The 25066-nt window shown below is 38.2% G+C and overlaps 1 protein-coding gene across 1 annotated transcript in view; it reads left to right on the top strand.

Annotated features, from left to right (window-relative positions):
* The window catches only part of LOC149802584 (DNA-dependent protein kinase catalytic subunit-like), a 407613-nt gene that overhangs the window by 250073 nt on the left and 132474 nt on the right, over positions 1-25066 (top strand). Inside the window, exons 56-59 of the mRNA XM_089951857.1 lie at positions 4296-4529; positions 16555-16704; positions 17159-17332; positions 22399-22488. Of these exons, the coding sequence (XP_089807983.1) occupies positions 4296-4529; positions 16555-16704; positions 17159-17332; positions 22399-22488 (648 nt within the window). The remainder of the gene's footprint in view (positions 1-4295; positions 4530-16554; positions 16705-17158; positions 17333-22398; positions 22489-25066) is intronic.

Here is a 25066-nt window from a genome sequence, read left to right as displayed (position 1 = left end):
TGGAAGCTGAAGGACACGGGAAACCAGACTTTTGATAATGTACTTTTGCATGTACTGGAACCAGGAATTGAATCTGGACTGCAGAGCTGTGAAGATATCATGTTACCTCAACACTGTTATATAAATGTCATATTTATGAAACAGTTTTCAGAGTTCTTTCTATGAACTCACAAGGGACCAAAAAAATACAACAATTGGACATCAAACTATGTACTCCTTTCTTACATAGATAATTATTATTAAACTCACAATATGAAAAGGAAAGGAAACCCTCCTTTCAGTTTAAATGCCTAATAAAAGGAAAGTACAAGCCAAATAAGATTAAATATAGTTTAGGCCCTTGTGATGGAAAGAATGGAAACAATTTCACCCTTTCCAGATTAAAAAGGATAAATCCCAATCAAAATTATTCTGTTCGTAAATTATTTATTAAAAATACCACATTTTTAATGCAGACTTGAGGAAATTACATACAAATATAAAAGTCATTGATTTTTGGACCATGGAGGGGTCATCTCACTGGGCAGCTAGCTTCCTCCTAGCTGGGGGTACTGGAGGAGTCCACATATAAAAAAAAACAAGTTTATATTAAGGATCAGAAATCTGTTCATAATAATGGTTTTTTATTTGCAATATTGAATTTGCTTCAGCAAAAACATAACTATGTTAAAAATCCATGTCTTGGTTTATAAATATTATTACTAAAAACTTGACCACATTTTAAATTCCTAAGTATTTTCAAGCAAATGTTTGGTTCAGTAATTTGTCAGTTGCTAGTGTTGCCATATTACCAAATAATACCCCAATATGCTTCGTCATGAAACGCTTATAAAGAGCAAAGTACAGCCTTTAAAAAAGTAATTGGCTAACTAATCCTGTCAGATCCAGTGGTGGTTATCAAACTTGCACCCTTCTAGTCATCAGTCAACTGCCTTAACCACATAGCCACTTCAACTTCAGGAGTTTGAGTGGTTTACAATAGGATGCCATAACCACATAGCCACTACAACTTTGCAAGTTTTAGTGGCTTCCAGTATGATGCCTTAACCAAGTATGATGCCTTAACCACATAGCCACTACATCTTCACAGGTTCAGTGATTTCAAGGTTATGACCTCGCTGGTAGAGCCCAAGCTGGGGTAAGAATAGACAAGGAAATCTATGATCACTGCATAAACATGGTTCACACCATCATGAAAAATGCTTGACTTTTTGTAGTTACCTTGAAAATTGCTTGAATGATAGGTCAGCTCCAGAAAGTACTGAAAATGTGGTTGAAAAGAAACAGTCTTTGAAATATGGTCAAATTTCTACAGAAATGTATGGCACTGAAAGACACCTATTGTTGAAATAGATATCACCAAAGAATTAAAGTTACATTAAAAAAAGTAAGAACTTTGATCATCCTGAAATTATATTTCACCTACAATCACTCGAAAAAGGTAAAAAATTGCTTGTAATAAGCAGTACAATATTTTTATTTAGTTAAAGTTAATGAAGAAATACAATAGAACTAGTGCCGAGTGCAAAATCACCTGGAAATGAAAATGTATATGCATTTGACCTTGGCTCTTAAGTCCCCACTATTGGTATATAGAGCTAAGTTACCTCTAAAGTAACCCCCCCCATTAGTATGTAGGGCTAGGTAACCCCTATTAAGTCCCCACCATTAGTATATAGAGCTAAGTAACCTCTATTAAGTCCCCACCATTAGTATATAGAGTTAAGTAACCTTTTTTAAGTCCCCACCATTAGTATATAGGGCTAAGTAACCTCTAATGTCCCCACCATTAGTATATAGAGCTAAGTAGTCTCTATTAAGTCCCCACCATTAGTATATAGAGTTAAGTAACATCTATAATTGACTAAATGAGCATTGAGATGTCATGGCAGGTGTGAAAAACACAAAACATGAATTCAAAAATATTTTGCCTAATCATAAACAATTCTGGGAGTAATAAACACTGGCAAAATAAGTGTCCATGACACTCAATGCCTAGAATGGAATAACTGGAATAGTATGCAGAGCCCCAAGGAACAAACACTATAGAAAATCCTTCTAAAGCTTTAAAATTTTCATTATGTTTATTTTTTCACAAGTTCTGTTATAATTACAACACTAATGAAGTCTGAAAATTGCACAGATTTAAAGCTCAAGTTAAGTTTCAAAGACACACATATATACATACATACATACATACTTTCATGCATAGCATGCATGCATGCAGACACACATTCACACATACACATATTTTTAGAGTAAATATATAATTTGTTATTATTCATGTAAAATTTTAATAAACTATTTCTCTCCCTCCATAGAGCCTTCAAGTTTGTCGCGGAAAATGCACAAGTTTTTCCATCTGATTTGCTGTGGAATTCCCCGACAACAGTTCTTTGGGTCTGTGTGTGTAAACAAAACATATTTACTGATTATGATGTTGCTAGATTTGCAATGATGGTCAGTGGTAAAGTCACTTGCATTGATGTATCATTTGGCTAAAGCATTCTCTTTGTTCATTCATTGGTCTCTTTTTATTTCCTTTCCTCTTCCTGACTACTAACATGGTTTCAGTGTCTTTATCAAAACCAACAAGATCTAAAGTTGATCAGCCTGCATCTGAACTTTGTTTTTTGATCAAAATTCTGTAACAGAAATCTACACTCAAGTTAGACACTGGAAGTACCTGTGTGATTTTGATCAAGTAGATCACGTTGGAGTACTGTCCTTTCATAGAAACTAGTTTTTTCAGTAATTGAGCTGCGGACAGTCCACATTAATTGTTGTACACAGTATACTGGAGAATCCTACAGTTCTTCTTTACTTTGCGGCATTGATAATTGTGTCAGTGTTCTCTCTTGGTTGATTGTAATGATCAGCCAAATGTGTTTATGTGATCATTAACAAACTGTGGCACATCACTAACATCTTCAGGAAAAGTGTTAGGTTCCAACCCAGTGAATGCATTAGAAATCTCATGGTCCAGGAATCTGTCACATATATTTGCATGAATAATCCATACACATTGTACTGCTTTGGCTAATAATCTATTGTCTTGTAACAAACACTTCAGTTCTGTCCCTTTGACCATTGTCACATATGGCTGTAAGACACTCTGCAAAAGGACCCCCAAATGGTGTGCATCTCTGAACAACTCGGCTTCCAGGAATATTATGAATCCATCAGCATGTTGCTCCTTGTTAATTTGTAGCAAATCTTTTCTGCAAACACCATCTAAGGGTGTTTATTTTTCCAAAGATGTCACAAGAAAGTGCACCAAAAACATGAATTTGTATGATGTCATGTGATGTTACAGTGAATTTGCCTTGTTAGTCTAGGTATGAAGAGAGTTGAAGATGCTTAATGTCCCCAGTTTGTTGTCCTTGGCTGTATTTTTGGTTTCTTTGATCATTGTGTGCAGCATGCTTCACTAATGCTGATTGTTCTAAAGTTTGTCGATTAAGGTGACACATACTTTTTGCTAATGTTGTTTTTTATTCATGCTTTTTGCAGAGTTCATAAAACAGCACTGAGGCTGCTGTCATACCTCTAAGGGACATTTCTGTCCACTGTCTATTAAAAACTGCCCACTGTCTATTAAACACTGTCCACTGTCTATTAAAAGCTGTCTACTGTCTGTTAAAAACTACTGTAGCTTTCTTTTAATAGATGGATTTCATTATTATTTTGCACATGCTTTAAGACTGTGAGTAGTGCTCTCTCCGACAGTAAAACTAAGACATATTACTGTCTCATCTAGGCATAAATAAGCCTACCAGTTAAAAAGAAAACATTTAGAATAACAGCTTGACTGAGAGTCTTTGAAATTTACAGCACTATAGTGCAATTTAGGATTCTCTACCCCAGTTTAACCAGCTCACTGAGCAGCTGAGCTGTAAAAAGTTTAGTTGGTAACACTTTTATTGATTTACAAAGAAAAAATGTGTCAACCATACCCAGTCACATTTGATTTAATTTAGTTGGCAACACCTTTTATGTGTATCAAAGAATCAATTCTTAAACTAGATACATGGTGACCATTGAATTTTGCTTTGTTAAGATATTTATTTGACAGTTTCATGGATAAATAATCAGAGACATTTTGATATAGTGATATTTTGGAACTTCCTGTGTGTCTAGATGCTCAGAATATGCACTGCACCAGTCAAAACTTCTAAACTGCTGGACATGTCCAGTAAATACAGGAATATGTACTTGGAATGTTTCGTGAATATAGGGCAAAGTTTCAGGATTACTCATTTCACATTAACTTAAATTTTTTCAAACACTTTTAGGTTTTTCTCCAGCGTTGCCATTTTCATGGGCCATAAATACAAAGCAGTGTATGCAGCAGCTGCAGAGGTGGTAGGGATGATTTTCCAGTACTTGGCTGAGAAGGACAAGGAGACTGACGGGTCTTTTCACTCCCATGTCAACACTATGATGACCACTTTACACCAAAGTAAACCAGACAATTTTATTGTTTGTGTCCATAGAATGATGAGGCACTATCCTACAATAGCAGATAGGTAACTTCAATTTATTGTTACTCGGAGACACATCATGCATTTTTCTACTTATCAGCACAGCATTTCTCATTTCCATCTCAAATAGGATTCTACACAAATCTTCATTCCCAATTTAAATAGGATTCCATTCAGTTATATAAGATTTGTAGATATATAAAGGTCCGGTAAATAGGCTAAAATATACCATCAGTTTAGTTTCCTGGGGTACCCGTTTTGGTGGTTTTGTGGCTGGTACTACTAAATTTCAAATACCCAGCAATGGTTCGCTTTAATTCAAATACCCAGCAGTGATTTACTTGAACAAAATCATGAAAACTATAGGTAATATGTAGAATAATAAATGAATAAATAATATTTCTCAGGTGATATAACCATATTGAAAAGTAAACTTGTACCCTAACTATAAGAAACTCTTTGCATTAAGGTGTTTGAGTAGGGGTGCATTTGTCCAAATTGTTTTTGTTGTTGTAATAGGGTTTAATGCCATTTTTCAGCACAAGATACATGGCGGCCAGTATAAATGGTGAAGGAAGAACTTGGGAGAACCCCAGAAAGAACCACCAACCCATGAGAATCTACTTGCAAGCTTTCTTACGTACCCACATTCGCCAAGCCCAAGACTCGAACCCACGCAGACAGAGATGAGGTGGCAGTGATCCATAACAGTGAGCACTTTAAACCACTCAGCCACTTGGGGCCCCTCCAGATTTATACCCACCCCCACTTCAGACACATTGGTAAACAAGAAGTGGTTCTGCAAACATTTATACAACCACTTTTAAATTCTCAAGAAGGGGCAAATTTTGTTTTCTATTTTTATAATCCCACTGACATGAAAAACATTCAGCCTCTCCGGTAGCCTAGTGGTTAGAGTGTCAGCCTCCTACGGGTGAGGTGCAAAAATATGGTATTATGATTGGGGTACGTATTTGTGAAGAAACATGGTTGACTAGGAAAATTGGTTTCTTTGAGAAAACTTTTATGGTTAACATGCCATCTTGTTCCAGTTTAGTTGAAAGCTTTTTAAGGAAGAAAAAAAATGTGATGCCTAACATTTAGAAAAGGAACAAAACAGAAATTTGATAACAATGAAACAAAGGTGAATGAAAGTACATGTAAGTTAAAACAAATGAATGAAACAGGAACTGAAATGAATTAAAAGAAGGATGGGAAATAAAGCTGTTTGTGTTATTTATGAAAGACATGATAAAATAATGAAACTTGATATTTGGTTAAAGTGTATTCTTTCTCCTTCAGATACGTTCCCCGATCACATTAACGTTAGGGATATAAGCCTGCTACCTCTCGAATCCAGCCCTACTAAAAGACAAAAATTCGTCTTTTCGGTCTATCTCATGTAGACCAAAGGGCAATAACTCTTGCCCCTTACCTCCCCTTGCCACCACCAGGTGTCACTAGTTTTTAAGCTTCGCTTGTACTGATAACACGTACATTATACCTCCAAACAATCCAAGCCATTTTAGCGTTAAATTGGACCATCCGAAGTTAAATTTGGATTTATTGTGTTGGACAATCATTCTTCTACAGGTTGTATACATTATTTTAAAAGTTTGTTTCAAAATTGAGTGACTTTGTCACCCTTACGGATTTCGTTTACTGAAGACCATGTTAGACACGCTATCGCGGAACTCGTGTTGTCAGTTAAGAGTTAACACGACACTGACTAATTTCGCTTACTCCGTTAGTAACGGTTGTGGTATTAGCGAATTAATAACATGCTGAATTGATAATTTGTGCTTTGTTTTCTTTTCTTGTGTCATTTCAGTAGAAATGTCAACCAAATGGATGAAATGCAAAAAAGTTCAAAGCAAAAGAAGACAACCATGACTCTTGTATTGTATGTACTAAGTGTACATCATCTATACCATGCAGCATGTGTAATACTTGGACAGAGCAAACGTGGGCTGATGTAGTCCAGAAGGCAGCAAAAGGGAGGGATAGACAGAATAAGTCGAAGAAAGATAGCATTGATGTCCTCAGTATACATCCGAAGACAGCCTCCATTGTGAGCCTTGTGGGGGACGTTGGGGGCCCCCCTCCACCTAAAGTTCGTCGTCTGCAACCATCAGCCACAGTAACATCAGCGGCAATGGAGGAAAATAATGTTGACAGGGTACAACAGTCCAGCTTTGAACAGATGCGTTGTTTGGTCCAGGAAACGACGACACAGCTATTGACATCAGGCCAGATATTACCCTTATTTCCCTTGCTCGCTTCCACAGCTTTTTCTGACTCTTTGGGGGAATATTCCCCCAATTTTAAGCTGCCCAGTGGGCGTAAGTCCCCCTGCATGTCCGAGCATGGCCTTTGGGCCTGTAAGTCAGGACGCATGGGGTTTTTACCGGATCCATCGGATCCATTTCTTTATGCAACCTCTACGTCACCGGCCGTCCGCCTGTCACAGCATGGGGACCCTATTGCTAAAACGGTGCTATTGCTGTACCGCCGGCAACATACCAATACTATGGCGGAGATTTTAGTGAGAAATCTGTCCGTCCAGCCAGGCCATTGGAGCAGCCGGTACCAGTGATAGCAGAACCGTCGCCAACGTTCACACCGACCACAGGCCGGACAAACCAGCTGGCAGGGCCGGCGGACCATATGTTCACGGCTTATCCACAAGGGAGAATTAGTGACAGTGTTAAGGATGACAGAATCGCGTCATCTATGCCACCTGGTATGCTCTATCCAGAAATGCAAGCTATTACAGAACACGACTCGGCACACAGTGAGGGTGACGAAACTCCTGCAAATCAGCCATACACAGATCCAACCATGGAACGGACTGAGTTTGGCTTCAAGGCGGCAGTGGAAGAAATTTATAGGGTGTTAGCAACTTCAGAATGCCCTCCACCTCCTACCGCCACTCAAGACTACAAAGTTAAGACACCTGTAGATCTTGACGGGGAGGAAGAGATGCTGTCCTTCCGGCTCCTTCCCCAGTTGGCAAAAATTAAGGAGATCAGTGATCGTCTATCGGGACGAATAGGTGATCCAGGGAATGCTAAGGTGTTCTTTTCAGAAAGCCAGGTACCAGCGATGTTCTCGTGTCACTGGTACAAAACTCATTCAGACGCCTTCAGTACAGATCTTCCGGCCCTGGACAAAAATATGGCAGCAGTTCACATGTCCGCTCCACTGTTTTACAAAGTGGACAAAAATGTGTTCCATGCCACGTCAAAGCTAGTCCGGAACGTAGTCGCTACGTCTTCAATGTTAGACTTGGCTTCATTAGCCATTTTTCCGACTCGCAGAAAAATCCGACAATGACCACGCTTGGGAAGCGATGGCCCGGATTGCTAGAGTTATTAACAGGACAGCTCACCATTCCATGGCTAATGCGTTGACTGCTTCTGCCAACTTAGACCTGATACAACGTGATGCATGTCAGCGTTCCACGTCGCTCAAGCCCCATCATACTCTGGCTTAACGGATGACTCCGTTTGGGGTCGCCTTTACTCTTTGGAGTAAAAATTGAAGAAGTTCGGAAGCAGGCAGCTCATTAACTGCCCCTCCAACTCGCCACCCAACCCTCGCAGGCATTTAGAAAAAATCAGCCCCTGCCACAGCGGAGGGATGATTGGCGGACCACGGACAAGGGATCCTTACAATCAAATGTGCAGTATAGATCCCAACCCAATGCCAGGAGACAACAGTCGAATCAAGCTAGGAGGCAACCATACAGAGGCGGTAGGAAACAAAGTTTCTCCATCTTCAAGCCTCCTAACTCTAAAAATTGACATACCCTCTCCACCACCCGCGGACAGCCTACCTGTGGGTGGCCGCCTCCTGCAATTTCAGGACCACTGGACCACCTTTTTTTCCTCAGAACGATTGGGTGATCCAGGTCAAATTGTAGGGACTTCGGATTTCATTTATCCAACCCCCTCCCCTCTCCTCCTCTCCCCTCTAAACGGATGTACCGTCCGATCGGGAGAAGGATACCTTTCTACAACAGGAGATACGGTCGCTCATAGAAAAACGGGCAGTGGAGATTGGGGGGGGGGGGGGAAATCCAATCGCCGGGGTTTTATTCCAGGCTGTTTCTTATCCAGAAGACAAAAGGCAAGTTGAGGCCCATCATCGACCTGAGTCGCCTCAACGAATACATTTTACCACCGAAATTCAAGATGGAAACGGTGAGATCAATCCATCTTTTGTTCCGGCGGGACGATTATGCCGTCAGTCTAGATATGACCAACGCATATTTTCACGTCCCTATCCACCCTGCGTCACGGAAATTTCTCCAATTCGCTTGCCGCGACGCGGTTTATCAGTTCCAGGTCCTACCCTTTGGCCTCAACATCAGCCCTTGGGCTTTTACCAAGGTTATGGATTGCGTCGTCACCCTGTTCCGCTTGACTTCATCTACAGGGATGGCAGTGTACTTGGACGACATCCTCCAGAAACATATGGTCAGTTCTATTCTGCTCAAAGGCAGAAACGATCTTTTAGCACTTTTAGATCATCTAGGCTTTCTCGTGAACTGGGAAAAGTCCAATCTCCGTCCATCCCAGTGTTTTGTCCATCTGGTTATGGAGTTTCTCACCGATCTGAATCTGGTATGGCTTCCTCGCGCTCGCGTAATCCAGATCGTCGAACTCATCGAGTCCGTTTCCAACAGGACGTGGATTTCAGTGAGAGAATTCTTACAGCTCCTTGGATTATTCAATGCAGCGGCGGACTTGATCCCGTTTGGCTGTCTTTTTATGCGTCCCTTACAAATGACGTTACTGGCACAATGGTGCCCCTTTTCAAGTCTCCTCAATCAAACAATAATCATCACGCCCGAGATACGATCGTTCCTGCGTCAGTGGCACAACCCCGGTTGGCTGTCCATGGGGATTCCTCTGGAGATGCCCCAAGCGGAGATAACAGTATGTACCGACACCAGTACCTACGGTTGGGGTGCCCACCTGTTGCCGGACTTCGCTACAGTCAGCGGCATGTGGGAGCCAGGGGAGAGGCCTCTCCACATCAACCTTTTAGAAATGAGGGCTGTCATCAATGCCTTTCATCTCTGGAAGGATCAGCTCTCAGGAAAAACTGTCCTCATTATGTCAGACAACTGTGTGGTGGTGACTTACCTCCTCAAACAAGGGGGCACCAAATCACCAGGCCTGTGCATTCTGATCTGGCAGTTTCTACGTTGGTGCGACAACCTCCACATCAACGTACAAATCAGACACATTCCCGGCAGACTCAATGTCTTGGCCGACACTCTATCCAGGAAAGGTCAAGTCATTCACATGGAATGGTCACTCCATCAATCAGTCTTTCTTTGGATTTGCACACTTTGGGGGCGTCCGATGATTGATCTTTTTGCGACAAGGTGGAATCGCAAGTTGCCCACCTTCGTCTTTCCAGTTCCAGACCCAGAGGCTTGGGCCGTGGACGCTCTGTCAATCAGATGGGAGGGGTTGTGGGCATTCGCCTACCTTCCCACGGTTTTGGTACCGAAAATAATCCAGAGGTTAAGGGGTCAGAACTGTCAGATGATTCTGATTGCCCCTCTCAGATGGAACAAGTCCTGGGTCACCGATCTACTCGATCTAGCGATAGATCTACCCAGGAAGATTCAAACCAGCCCAAATCTTCTCAAACAACCGCGGTCACAGGTGTTCCACCCCTGCCCGGACCGTCTTCTTCTTCACACTTAAGGCTCTTGTCCGGGCAGCCTTGCGAAACAAACAATTTAAACCTTCGATTGTGGAGAGAATCTCAAGAGCAAGAAGGCCCTCCTCTCTGAAGGCTTATGAGGGAAAGTAGCTTGTTTTCAGGGACTGGTGCCATATCAATAACATCGTCCCTTTGAGTGTCTCAATCCCTCAACTAGCTGACTTTTTTCTCTGGCTTTTCGAGGAGAAACAGTTGGCCCCAATTACTATCAAAGGCTACCGCTCCATGATATCAGACACATTCCACCATCATGGTAGATGTGACATTGGGCATAACAAAGATCTATTAGATCTTTTAGCCAGTTTTGATTTCAATCAACCAAAATCCCTCACCCTGTTTCCAAAATGGAATCTGTCCTGGGTTTTAACATGGCTCAATTCAGACAAATTTGAACCTTTAGCCCACACCTCGTTAAAGCTACTATCATACAAAACATGTTTCTTGATAGCCTTAGCTTCAGCATGCAGGGTGAGCAAGTTACATGCCCTTTCCAGTGACCCGAACTTTCTTCAGTTCAGATCAGATGGTTCAGTGGTCCTCCTGACGCAACCAGGCTTTGTAGCCAAAAATAGGTTACCATCCATTGGCAATCAAAGACTCGTCATTCGCTCACTCTCTTCCATAGATAAGTCAAGAGCATCAGCCATGCAAGATCCTGTTCGTGCACTCAAGCACTATTTAAAACGCACAGAGGCGTGTCAGGACACACGTAAGCGCCTCTTTCTTCCGGTCAAAGCTGGTAAACGGGATATCACCCCTCAAGCCCTTGCTTCATGGCTGAAGAATATCACCCCTCAAGCCCTTGCTTCATGGCTGAAGTGGGTTATACACTCAGCGTACTCTGAGGTCTCACAAGATCAGAGTCGCCTCATGAAGATTACGGCTCATAAGATTAGAGCAATCTCGGCAAGCCTGGCATTCGAACGCAGTGTTTCGATCCAAGATATAATAGAAGCTGTTGGCTGGCATGCAGAGTCAACCTTCTCCAGTTTTTATCTCAGAGATTTGGCTTCGCAGAGGCAAACCTTGAATCTGGTAGGTCTGGTGTCGGCAGCCCAGATGACACCAGACCCATTTAAAACAATCAGCACAGCCTATCAGCTTCGCTGGATTCGCCAGTGAAATTTTGTAGGTAAGAAGATTTCAATAACTATCTTCTTAACTGTATATAGGGGTCACATATAACGGGACCCTAGGCTGTGTTGCTGATGAAATTAGGAGAATGGGTTATCGTTCAAATGGGGAATCCAGCCATCATTCCCTAGAAGGTACCCCGAGTGGAGGTAGGATGCTCAGCATTCCCTCCTCCTATTACTTATTCTCCTAATGTTAATGTGATCGGGGAACGTATTTGAAGGAGAAAGCAAATTTTTAGTAAATTATGTTTCTCAGAGAATACTTACCCGATTACATTACTTAAAACAACTCCCAACCACCCCGCTATGCGAGCATCCTCATATAATATATATCGCTCAGCTTAAAAAACTAGTGACACCTGGCGGTGGCAAGGGGAGATAAGGGTCAAGAGTTATTGCCCTTTGGTCTATATGAGATAGACCGAAAAGACGAATTTTCGTCTTTTAGTAGGGCTGGATTCGAGAGGTAGCAGGCTTATATCCCTAACGTTAATGTGATTGGGTAAGTATTCTCGGAGAAACACAATTTACTATAAATCTGCTTTCTTTCAGCTAGATTATTTAGCCATTCAGTAATAAAATTAAGCAATTAACTGAGATATATATATAGCTGTGATGTTTGATCCTTGTATGCAGCAATCAGTAAGACAGTGCTTGTTATTATGATTAGAAAGAATCATGTATTATTTCCTACACAAAATATTTAAGATATATTTTTTGATTCCTTTTGTTTGTGAAAAAGTAACTTTTGCTGCCTATTGTCTTTCCTTTCTCAGTCTATTTATTTGTATCTGTCCTTGCTATGCTAACCAATAAATGACCCACTTTTTGAAAGGTCATAGGCCATATGACTCTTTGGCAAACCTAGATGCAACACTATTAATCCAATGTAGTTGTTTGCAGTAAACAGAATTTCAGATTAATCCGAACATTACTGTGTATACTTATAAGACAAATTGATCTACAGATAGTATTGACCCTGATCTGCCTGCGCATCATGTGAAAGCAGATCTGGGTCTGTGCAGTTTGCAGTTGGACTTGTAAGTGTTACGATTCTATAGGATGTGGATGCCTTTGGTATTGCTGCTAACATTACTTCCATCATCAGATTCTTCATGAAAAAGTTACCCAAGGCAGTAGCCTTTGGCACCAGACCTCTGCTGGATCCAGATCACGTCAATTCCAGCTACAGTACAACCTTGACCTATGCCCTCTACTTCCGGTACTGGGTGAACAGATCTGTCTTCCCAGTCCTGAACCCAAGATGCAGATCTAGCCCAGTATAACTGGCACTAGATTTGGAGAACCATTCTCCCAAATTATTTGTTACCAGACCCATGGTTGTATCATGGATGAGTACTGGACAGTTCATCACCAGTTCAGTCTCTGCATGATGCTGGCTACAGTGAATCATTAGTCCCTGACACCTAGTACTAGTACTGATCACAAAACTTTAATGACTTTCGTAGTGAATGATTGGATGCCATTGTATCCAGGCAAAGATGTACTCCCAGTCATATTATCATCCATGTCAGTTATCTCAGATAACTTGTTGGACAGCTCAGTCATTGCTACCTTGACAGAAGGCTTCTTTGCCACCCACTCTTCCTAGTTCAACAACACACAAGTGCCATCTTCCTTCCTCAATCCAGCAATGACCAGGAAAAATACTCTCTTCTGTTCATCTATTTTAGAAGTCTTGTGACTTAATGCATCAAGAGATCTACCTATGTCAAGTCTCATAACCAAGGAAGACCAGCCTCTGTTCAAATGGTGACTACAGTCTCAGTGTGTTGCTGATATCTTGCTCTGCTTCAAAAGGCAATTTGCATCAGCAGGCCTTTCTTATAACAGTATTGTTGATACCCCTGTCCAAACTTAACCACTTCTTTCACAAAATTCTGGCCTTTCACATCGGTGACTCCATCATCAATAGAGAGATTGCAGGTCTGGTAATGTCAGTTCCTTCCTCTGTATGCATGGACTGTAAACTTTTTCTGAACACATAACAACTGGTTTGCAGCCTGAGCATAGTCTAGATGCCAAATCTAAGACCCATGCCAATGCTAACAGAAACACCTGGGAGTCAGTCTTGCATATGGTCTTGTCCTCAACAGGACAGCTCAGTATTTACTGTCTGGTAATGTCCAGCTCAGAGAGAGAGAATACTTGTCAACCTCCTCAGTACTAAAACACCATTACGAGGTCCTTTGCAGATCTCAGCTTTTTCTTCCAGCATCATGTTTCACAGCTGCAGAGAGTTTAAAAACAGGTCACCAAAGAGGTAAATGAAACTCCAGCAGATGATCTTCTGGAACCAAAATGTTCTATGTACATGGCAAAATTTGAATGAAAGCTCCATAAACAAGCTGCGAGATGCAAATCCATTATTGAAGACCAGCACCACTCGGAGAGAAAGAAACCACATATATGAGGTGATATTGTGCCTATCACATATAGGACACACATACCTGACAATTGCATACCTCATCAAGGATGATGATCAACTAGAGTGCATACACATTCTTGCCTTCTTGAGTTCTGCCCTTTGAAACCCAATTTTTTATTTAATTCTTTTAAACAATTTTATAATGGTAATATGGTTTATATAACAAAGTACTTTAAAGGGTTTTATATTACATATTTTATACACATTGTACAGAATTTTTAACATATTTACCTTCTATATTTTATGTTTTACTTTATATATACATTTATTTGGAAGCTTTTATCTTCCTAAAGGTTTTGTGCTATTTTTTATTGTTACATTTTAAGACCTTCATTTCAATTAGCACTACATATCCACAATTATTTTAGTGTGTAACACATTCCCAGTGGTGGCTGAAACTTTGCCATTAGACGAAATAATCAACAGTTTGGACTACGTAAGGTGTCACCTCACCAGAAACTCTTGTTGTTTACAGCGGGATGATGTACTGCTCACCTCCTGAACTCCTTTCAAGAAATGTTGTTGTTGTAGGGTTTAACACCATTTTTCAGCACACGATAGGTATTAACGGTGGAGGAAGAACCCAGAAAACCCTGGAAAGAACCACCGACCCACGAGAAGCTACTGGCAAGCTTTCTCACATACCCACATTAGCTTAATCCGAGACTCGAATCCACGCAGACAGAGATGAGATGGCAGTGATCCATAATGGAGAGCGCTTTATACCACTTGGCACTCGGGGGCCCCCTTCAAGAAATGAGTTTGGTTTTCATGAGTGCTTTTTGCACATTAGTCTCATGGATGCATTTCAGAAATTGCAGATATTGTCTTGAAATGGTGTTGATAATCTGTGAGACGACTCAGCTGTCATTATAGCAGGAGATGCCCCAAATGGTGTTCACACCCTGCTTCATGACTCAGCTATCATCTATTACAATGTTGGCACAGTGAAAGCAAGCTCCTCAAACATCATTTTTCTGGTTTGGGATTTATTTTAGTTTGTGTTTAATATTTATAATAATACCCTTTGACACAGTAGCAAGTTTACTTTAAGACCCTGCAGTTAAGACAAATATACATATAGAAATCACTAAGGTTAACATCTATTGCATTAAAGAATTCAAATATAACAGAAGTCAAAATAAATTATTCAAGGTTAACTTATGTTAATCAAATAGATATTTCACAGCTGCCACATACATATGTTAACGGTCATAAAATCAGGATTGCTCATTAAAATATTTCTTAAAAGCTAAAGCAGGTGCCGGCTTAATATCCTGCTGCAAACTGTTCCATAAAAAATATACCAGTATAAACAAAACGTTGCTTGAAATAATTCAGTCTGAACATTTCATATATATATATATATATATATATATATATTATTGTTTTCACTTGACTGTGTACTCCTTGTACTAATGTTCTGTACAAATTGTAAAACATTTAAATATCAGTGTGCTAACAATTGTTTACGATCTTAAAAGTAGGATTAGCTTTTCTAAAAATAATTTCTCAACTGACATCCATCTAAATGATTGAAAAGAGATGATATTCATGTTCAAGTATCTGACATTTAAAATCGCATTGGCTGCTTCTTTCTGCAAAATTATATGACTGTCCATGCGCAGTACAGCAGTAGATGAAATGTGGAAAAACAACTTTGCAGTTGCATTCTTAGAGGAGTTTATCTGATTGGCTGAGCTTGTAAATGCATGGGTAGCCAGATCAGGATCTCATATGATATGCAAGTTCATTTTATCATGATCTTGTGTGTGTTCTGTTGTCTCCTCTCCTTCCCATCAGTTGTTAAAATCTCCAGTGTACGCTTAATTATTTTGACATTTCCCTATTTGGTAGTTTTAATATTATTTTCTTGTAATGCAATACAATTACATTTTCACAATTTCATGTTTGTCCGTTTTCATATTACTTGAAAAGCAAGAGTTATTTAAATACATTGCCAGAATTTGGATATCTTGCAAAATGGGCATACACTGTGAATATTTTGTTACTTACAAGTTTCTGTCATCTTTGTCTTTGCAGATCCCAAATTATTTTCTTCATCATTTTAAAAGTTGTTAAATTTTAGGTACAAAAAAGTTACTTGTGTCACAGAAAAAGATGAAGTTCTTGATTAAATGGACATATCTCTCTCGCTCTCTTTCATTAAGTGTCAGTCTTTTATGCTGCTATCAATTAAAGCTTCAGATAGGAGTAGTAATCAAGAAGCATTGCTTAAGTGCTCTGTATTTTTTATTTGCCAGCACACATTTTTTTGCCGGTACTTCCCAGCTTTGAAAAAGAGCTCTGAGGTGTTCTGACAGCTTTAATTGTCATCCCAAAAATAGATAAACTTTATTGTACCAGAATATTCTAAACAAATAAAGTTTTATGGTATTTTAAAATGTTTAAATGATTCTGTTACAGTAAGATTCAACTTGTAATAAAATAAAGCTCTTATGAATTAGGCCAAAGTTTTAAGATTTTGGGGTGTCTTGTAAATGTTTCACTTTAAATCCCCCCCCACCCCCATGTAGATTTACTTTTGATGATTTAAGACCGGTTAAAGTAATGATCTCAAACATTTTAAAATTCTTGGATAAAAGATTGTCTATGGGAACCAAAGTTATTATAAGAATGTCTGCATTATACACAGGCACATTACTTTGAGGGATCTCAGTATTTAGATCATCAGTAATTTGCACTAAGCAAAGCATCTAATAATTTTTTTAAATCACAGATTTCTGAATAAGCTACTATTCATGCTGCCCAATCTTTATGGAGAATTCAAGACTTTATGCTTGGAAGTGATTCATGCTAGAGTCAACCACATTGAGAATGTCTTCCTGGAACTCAAGAGTAAAGGCTTTGTGAACTGCCTTAGTCAGAGGTAAGAAAGAATAGAGGTACATTGATATATTCATGTGATATCTGCACATAAACCTACCTGTTTTCAGTCATTGTTAACAGCGATAGTAAAGGAGTGTTTTAATGTTACAACAAAATTAAGAAATCTGAAATGATCAAGGACACATTCAGAATGGCTCTTAAAAATGACAGGTCAGTACCTGGATTTAAATTGTCTTCTTTAGTCTTCTGTTTTTATACATTCATGGTGAGTTGACTTCATCACTGTGCCCCAATACAGTAATAAAAGAATAAAATGCTGTTCAATTTTACCTTTGGTATTTCATGTGCTAGTATATCATTATCTATATAAGAAACAGTTCTTAACAAGATTTATTATTTTATCCAAGGAATGTTTCCAAGAATGTAGCATTTTATTATCTAATCAATGTATGCAATCAATAACATGTACAATATAGTTCCTTTTTTTTTTCCAGAGATGAAGGAACACAGCTGGTCTCTCTCAGAATTGTTAAGGACATCGCAGCCAAATTGAAACCACCAGAACTGAACCAGTGGGTCCCTCTGGTGACAGCATTCAGCACTAATCCCAGTACAGCCTGTCGGAATGAAATGTATCTGATATTGATGTGGGTCTATGACAATTACAGGTACAAATGCAACCTTAATCAGTGTCATTCTGCCAGTCATCTTTCTAACTTGTCATTTTCATTAATTTTCAGTTTGCAGTTTCAGCAGAATTTGACAGTTATGCCCCATCATAAAATGATTTATATAATGCATCATAATAATGCCAGTGTTGATTAGGTAATTTAAGAATTTAACATATATTAAAGTTTTTCAAATATGTACCACAGCTTTATTAAATGAGACACATTTTCATCAGGTTCACCTCTTGAAGTAACATCTTATACCAGAATATCCAGAATTTGTATGCCCAACCATGACAATATCATGATAGGGACATAAAGTGTTGTCCTTGTTTGTCTGTTGGCATTTTTATTTATATAAGGGAGTAATGTAGTATTACTCCAAGCACTGGCCTAAGGAGAATTACTCTTAAGACTATATACTTATATATATATTATTATACAAGGATGTATATTAAAATCCCTATGGTTGATGATTCTAGGTACCTTGATTACTACAGATATTACTAAAATATTGACACACTAGTGCTAAACAAGCAATTTCACTAATTCTTTCCATACTGGGTTTCTGCTTTGTATCGAACCTAGGACCTCTGTATGCGAGATAAGACAACTGTTGCTTGCCTGCACGTTCCAGTACCCATACTACCATGGCTACCTATTTATACCCATCCATCACACCTTGGTTAAGCTCAGTGTATATGTCCGTTCAGGCAAGGTGCAAGGCTTCCATGTTTCATAAACACATTTCTAGTTTTACCCAAATGAGGGAGGGAAGGTATTGCAAATGTTCACACTTATTACCAAGGAAAATGTGACACTTGACCCTCACATCCTACCATCCCACTTTTCCCTGGGTCTGCATCCCAGGATCTGAAACTTTTGTTATCTTCTACTCATTCATCTGAAGGCGGCCACAGAAGTACTGGGGCACCTGACTCATCATCCAAGTTTTTGCAGGTTTGATACCAGCCCAGGTTGGCTGTCTAGGGAAGGTATGTAAGTCCAGTGTCCTTGGCATGGTATAGCAAATGGTGTATTTAGGGTGCACCTGAAAGCAGGAAAATAAAAAACATCCTTGTGTAAGGAGCTGTGGTGGCTCAATTTGTGGGTTTTGGACTCGTGGTCCAGTTGTCACTGTTGCATTACCTGCCCAAGCCAGCCTGGGTTAGCTACCTCTTTATGTCCTTGGGAAAGGCACTTAGCTTCAATTTCCTCGTCATTGTATTGCCAGTGTTGTGTTACGTGTGCCATTAAAATCAACAAAAACATCCTCATGGAACATTATACCAAATGTGATGACAGACTTCATTTCCATCCAAATACATGTTGTAATCTATTCTTTATCCATCTCTCTCTCTTTTGATCAGAAGCTACATTTTCTATCCAAAGCTGTGTTGTAATTTACTTTTCTACTACTATCTCACCACTCTAACTTGACATGGATTGAGTTGAGGTAGCAAGGGAAAGAAATGTATAGACAGATGCACAGACACTTGAAGGAACATGATTGATCATAATCTATTCACAGAAATGGGTATGTAATTAATTAACTTCTGAATTTCAATAAGTATCATAAAAAGTATGTTGGATCCATATTCTCTAGAGATCTCTGTTTGATCTGTTAATTAAATATTTTTCATTAAATTTCACCTTTTTGCATACCTGCCAACCTCCTAGACAGTGATGGGGAGTTTCTGAAACTCAGTGCTTTGATGTCCCAAAAATAAGCATTAAGAATAAGCTATCTACTCGTATAAGCCTATAGAAAATGACTGAAAACTAATTAAATAAAAGAAAAGAAAATTTGTCTTCTTGGAAGCATTTAATACTTTCAAACAGAAAATTATCGGTTGACGTAGGAATTGACACTTTAATTTTCAGGAGAGTGAATCTTAGTTTTTCTTTCAAACCAGGATATTTTTTTGTCTTTACCTCAAGATAATTAATTTTTTATATCTAATATAATGGATATAATTATTTCTTTTTTTCTACCAATCAGAGGAAGAATGCTCTTTTTCAAGCTATTTAGGATCCAACATTTTTTTATAAGAAGCCCAGCCCACCACTCTCCCCAAGAATTAAATGGTTGGTCCATTAGCATTGTCAAAAATCACCACCATATTAATGCTTGAATGTACACATGGTCACATAATCACAGCCACATAAACATTGAACAGAGAAAAAAAGACCAAGTTTCTGTGTTTAAAATCAATTGGACAGTGGAATACAGTCTTAACTAGATGCAGTCTTTACTGATCACAGTATTTCAGACATTTGAAGGTGATGCAAATCTTATCAAAGTCAATCTTCACACTCACCACAGAGACTGGGTAATACTTTTGTTCAGACTTGCTATAAAGATCTTGTCTAATTTTTCTCAGCATAGAAAATTATTTTTGCAACTGCATTGCTGTGAGAAAGCTTCAAAATGGCAATGGCCACACTATTAAAAATGTTTTGAAAATTAGTTTTAGGATTGAACTCTGTGTCCCGAATATGGATGGTGTTGCTATGTCAGCAGGTGTCGTATGCTTCAGAAATGACTTATCCCAATATGATGTTTCAAGTATGTGCAAAGGATAAAATGCTCCCCCTTGCAGCTATGCTTGATAAAGTGAGACACCATCCAAAAGGAGTTTTAAAATACAGTTTTCTGGGCTTTGCCATTGGCTCATTCTTCTCTGACTCAAGCTGTGTTTTGGCAGTTTTGCCTTAGAAATGAATCACACTTCGACACTATTCACAATATCAAGACAATCATGTTTGGCATTTTATCTTTGGAGTAAAATCTGATTTCAAAGAAATGTTGCTGCTGGTCACAAACTTGCCAGTAATCTTTAATGAAGACGACTTAACCTTTCTGATTCAAGATGGTTATGTGTAATAACTTTTGTTCTTCAGCATGTATCTCTTTGATTTACCTAACTTAAAACCAATTGGGGTGATCCATAAAGTGTACTTACCAAAGCAAATTATCCTAATGGACTCTACAGCAGCAATGCTTATAGGACTTGACTTGAGATCACACTACCTATTATCAGTCAATTAAGTAACATGAATTATAGGTTGTTGATAAATGACCACCTTACATTTTATTGCCTCTTTAACAATCTACTATATAAACTGCCCAGATGATAGCACTAAGCAGGACTGTTTATCATTTGTACATGTTACAGGCATATATTGTAGTGGTCAAGAAAGCTCTTTTTATTTTTGTTTAATTTTTCATCTAGTCTTATGAAAGTCATGTTTTTTTAATCATGTCGAGGGGTGTTTTAAATATTGTGTTTCCACATGATACATTAAGTAACAGAAGGAATGTTTTTTTATGCCACATATTAGATAATATTTCACAGGTGGAAGATTTAGGCCTTTTGCAGCAGTGTCCAATCTAATAGCCATGTCTTTGGCCTCACATTTGGTTTTCCATGAAAATAAGGGCATTATCCACTATTTTATTATTATATGTGTTTAAAGAATGACTTTGATGTTTAAATATTTAAGTTTCTTTATATTGTGCTTACAATATTGTGGATTAATTTTTATTTGTGGGTACAAATTTTAATAGTGTTGATGACTTCCAACCATGAATTATAAGACCCTATGAACAGTCTGGAAGACAGTTGGACTCCCCTTTCCACAAATTTATAACAAAATGTCATTTTTTGCAATAGTAGAAAAGAATGATATCCACAAAATAAATGAATTTGCTGTTTACATTTTTTGTTGTTGGCTTAAGTGATGACAATTCAAATTTGTTATATGCTTCTTTTTTTGTTGATTTCAGAAATGACACTTTAGATTTGCCATATTGTTCTTTTTGTTGATTTCAGGTGACAGTTCAGATTTGCCATATGTGGTTGTTGATTTCAGGGTTGACACTTCAAATTTGCTGTATACAGTCCTACCCATTACATCAACATCACTTATGTGGACAAGTCGCATATATTGACGAAAATACAATATCCCACTCCACTGATCTATAATTACTACCAAATTTGTCATGCTTATATCGACATCGAGATAAAAAAATAACTGTACCGGTTGACAGAAACCCTAGTCCCAACATGAACAAAGTCTTTGTTTTCTTATTGTTTATCTCGACACGTTGTCATTTCCAACTCATACTTTGCTCTAGAATTATTTATTGTTGTCTCCAGGCTTTAATGCTGCTGTTGCATTAAAAATGAGCATATTTTGTCCTCATATGTTGGTTTTTATAGCGCCTTAAAATAGTATATACACACTTCATCAAAACAAACCAGCTGCAGTCTTTTATTTTAAAAAATGCACCTTTCATCAAAAGAAGTCGACACCAAAATTGTATTAAAGCAATGAAGTCTGATTGATTGTTGCATTTTGCAAAGTTGTTGGCAATTGGAACAAATTTATTGTTTTGTGCAAGTTTCATTTTCTGCATGATAATCTTAATTATATGCATTATATTATTTTGGAATATGTGACTGTTTTACAAAAATAAAAGTTTTACTTATGCTTAATTAATCCCTAACTTGGTGATGGGTTTTAATTTCCCTGTGAGTAGCCTCTTTCCCTTGGTAGCCTCATCGAGAAGTTTGCTTGTTATCTCAAGTACTCAGGCAGCCCAAAATCTAAGCCAATTTAAGTACATTTAGCATGTAAATACTTATGTAAATACTTAACAGCCACATACTGCTGGCAACACTGCATATTGTAGCTAATTCTTTAGTGTCATGTGCTGGTTGACAATGCATTATACAGTACATAAAATGAAACTTCCATTATTTTTATAGCTGTGTTTATATGCTGTATATATTTTCAAGCAGGATGTGACTGATACAGATACTATCTAATATGTGACCTATCCCCAAATTCGTGGATTTTTCCCCCTCAAACACTTACCATGACAGCTGCTTATGTTAACACTACTTCCTATGGCTCAATTATATCGAGATAAATGGGTAGTACTGTACTATTGTTGATTTCAGGGATGACAAATAAGATTTGCCATGTTTGCATTTTTTACTTCAGAGATGACACTTAAGATATACAGTGTACCGTTTTTTTTTATTTGTTGACTTCAGAGATGACACTTCAGAAGAGAGCAATGAGTTGATGGTTATGACCAAGGAAGGTCTGTTGAGAGGGCTTGGAGATGAGGACCTTTCCTTAAGGTACTTACTAATTTATTCCCCAGTTTAGTTTTGGCTCACTTGCATAAAGTGCAGGAAAGCTTAGTCATCCTGAGAAGCTTTAATACTTTTGTGCAAAATACTCAAATATACATTTTTTTTATCCCATGAATTTCTCATTGAAAAGCTGCAAGGTTGGTAAAGGGCTGTTATTGTTAACTTAGTTTTTTGCTGTGTTAGCTCTCATACAGCCATGTATTTGTAAAGACATATTTTATCAGATTTGTTTGTCTTGCCTTCGTTGGCAGATAGGTAGGATTAGTAGAATATTTCATAAATGCATTGATGTAGGATGAGAAAATTCCACCAGAATTTTGTGTCAGGTATGAGGATTGTGTTAGTCTCATACAGAGTCTTTATGTGGTGGAATATTCCTATCCTGCACTGAGAATAATGAAGGATTCTGTCTCTCACATTTCTGAATGATAACTGAATGTAACAAGATGAACTCGGTTGGGGTCAGATTGCAAGAAATGATGATGAAAATACAGTGTTTATTTATAGACGATGTAATGGCAGAAAAATCCTATACCAATCTCATGTGCGAAAAATCCAAATATTGGATATTTAGCACAATGATGCACAGTTAAATAACTGATACAAATAATACAGTTCATAACTGGAACAAATTGCAATTTAAATGAAAAATGAGCTGATATTGAATAAAAAATTAAGCGATAAAAAAGAAACACATTAATGACTGTTCAAACAAAGTGATTTCACTCAAATAATGATAAAACGATTCACATAAACAATGACGAAATTTTCACTCAAATAAAGATAAAAGATTTTATAGATCTGTAACAAGTTGTCACTTAGATAGTGATAAATGATTGTAAAATTTGGGACATGTATCTTGTGGTGTCCAATCCATCATCACAAGGTATTTCAGTCCCAATGCTCTGCCAGATGGTCAAGGAGCCACCATGAATGGTCTGCTTTTCCTGGTCTTCCTAAGGATCTGTAGAAGCTCTTGTTTCCAGCAGACCCATTGGTCCTGAAGCCTTGGTCCGTCACCATGAGAGAACCATTATTTTCTTCTGAGCCAGCGTCACAACCAACAGCAGTACACTGGGTATATACCAACCCAAATTAGCACCATGACTGAAATGACACCTTCAGCACAGTGCAAACACAAAGATACGGCTTAGCTCTATCACTCCATCTCTCCTTCATTCCTTTCAGCCAATCACCCCTTTTCACAGCTGAGAATATAACATCTAAATCTGTGTAATATCTGTGACACAGTCATGTATTACATGTCTTGACATATGTAATGCAAAGGGAGTTTATTATTTTATAAAAAATCGTATTTTTGAGACCACTATACAAGGTTATCATATCGGGGTTTATAACTGAAACTGTATCTGATGAGAATCTTACAGAACATGAATTAACATTCTCTTGTCCCTGAATACATGTGAATGCAGTCATTCTGTCCAGTTACACACTGGTATACTAGAAAACAGACTATAGTAAACCAAATAACATTGCATTTTATGACACAGGGTGGAGCTGTCTAAAATATAGAAGAATTATTAGAATAAAACAATTCTATCCTATAATACAAATAGGAAAATAATTTCACAATTCATACTTCAACAGCTGGAGATATTGCGTTGTAAAGTGGGCTGCTCACTGACAAGACTTTCCATAATGTACTGTTTGACTCTGCCACAAGCCTATATGTATACAGGCAATATTGCAGTGCACTGCCTGTGCACTCAAGGTATATCGATTTTCCCATCATAAGCAAATCGCTCATGCAGTATGGAGTGAACCTAACTCACCACATTGAAATAATGTATGATATAGATAAACCAACCCCAGGTAACACTGCACAGAAACGAAACCAGAGTACATTCTTTCCAAATAATATGTTAACAATAAATATACAGAATTCATTAACATTGAGGGTCAATGTCAAATGGCATATTGTGTATACTAATGTTACTTTCAAACAGCAAGACTCCCCACATAAAATGTCTTTCCGTAAGATAGAGCACAAAACGTTAGGAATGCACTGAAAAATTAAGTGTAAATTTTAAATGACATTTAAAGCTAATTTAGCTTTCCAAAACTATGGCTAAGGATGGCTGTGGTAATGGCAATACATAGTGTCGGAATTGTGTGTGGCTAAGGATGGCTGTGGTAATGGCAATACATAGTGCCGGAATTGTGTGTGGCAGATAGTATTTTGCATTGATACTGACATGAACCAGTCAAGGATTAATGCCTATTAATCATATCCATAAGATTGATAGAAGGAAACCATAAATAATGAAATAGTCCAACTTCGATCCAGAACTGATTTACCCTTCAGAAATAATAAATACCAAGTACAACAAACAGCTTTTTTTAACTTGAAATTAAACTAAAAAAAGCTGCAGATGTAGCTGTGTTGATCAGTGCAAATTGACCTGTCGTAGAACACTTAACTTCAGCTGCCACTAGTTTTGGTACATAAATTTGTTTCAGTTGATATTTGGTTTGATCATTATGATAAAATATTAAGCTGTTGATTTAAATCAAGATGTTTTTGCCACATTATGTGCAGTAG

The sequence above is a fragment of the Sinohyriopsis cumingii genome, chromosome 3 (genome assembly GCF_028554795.1).
Source record: "Sinohyriopsis cumingii isolate HCF-2022 chromosome 3, ASM2855479v2, whole genome shotgun sequence".
Lineage (NCBI taxonomy): Eukaryota > Metazoa > Mollusca > Bivalvia > Unionida > Unionidae > Sinohyriopsis > Sinohyriopsis cumingii.
The sequence above is the reverse complement of the archived record's forward strand: the minus strand, read 5'-3'. Positions and strand labels throughout refer to the sequence as shown.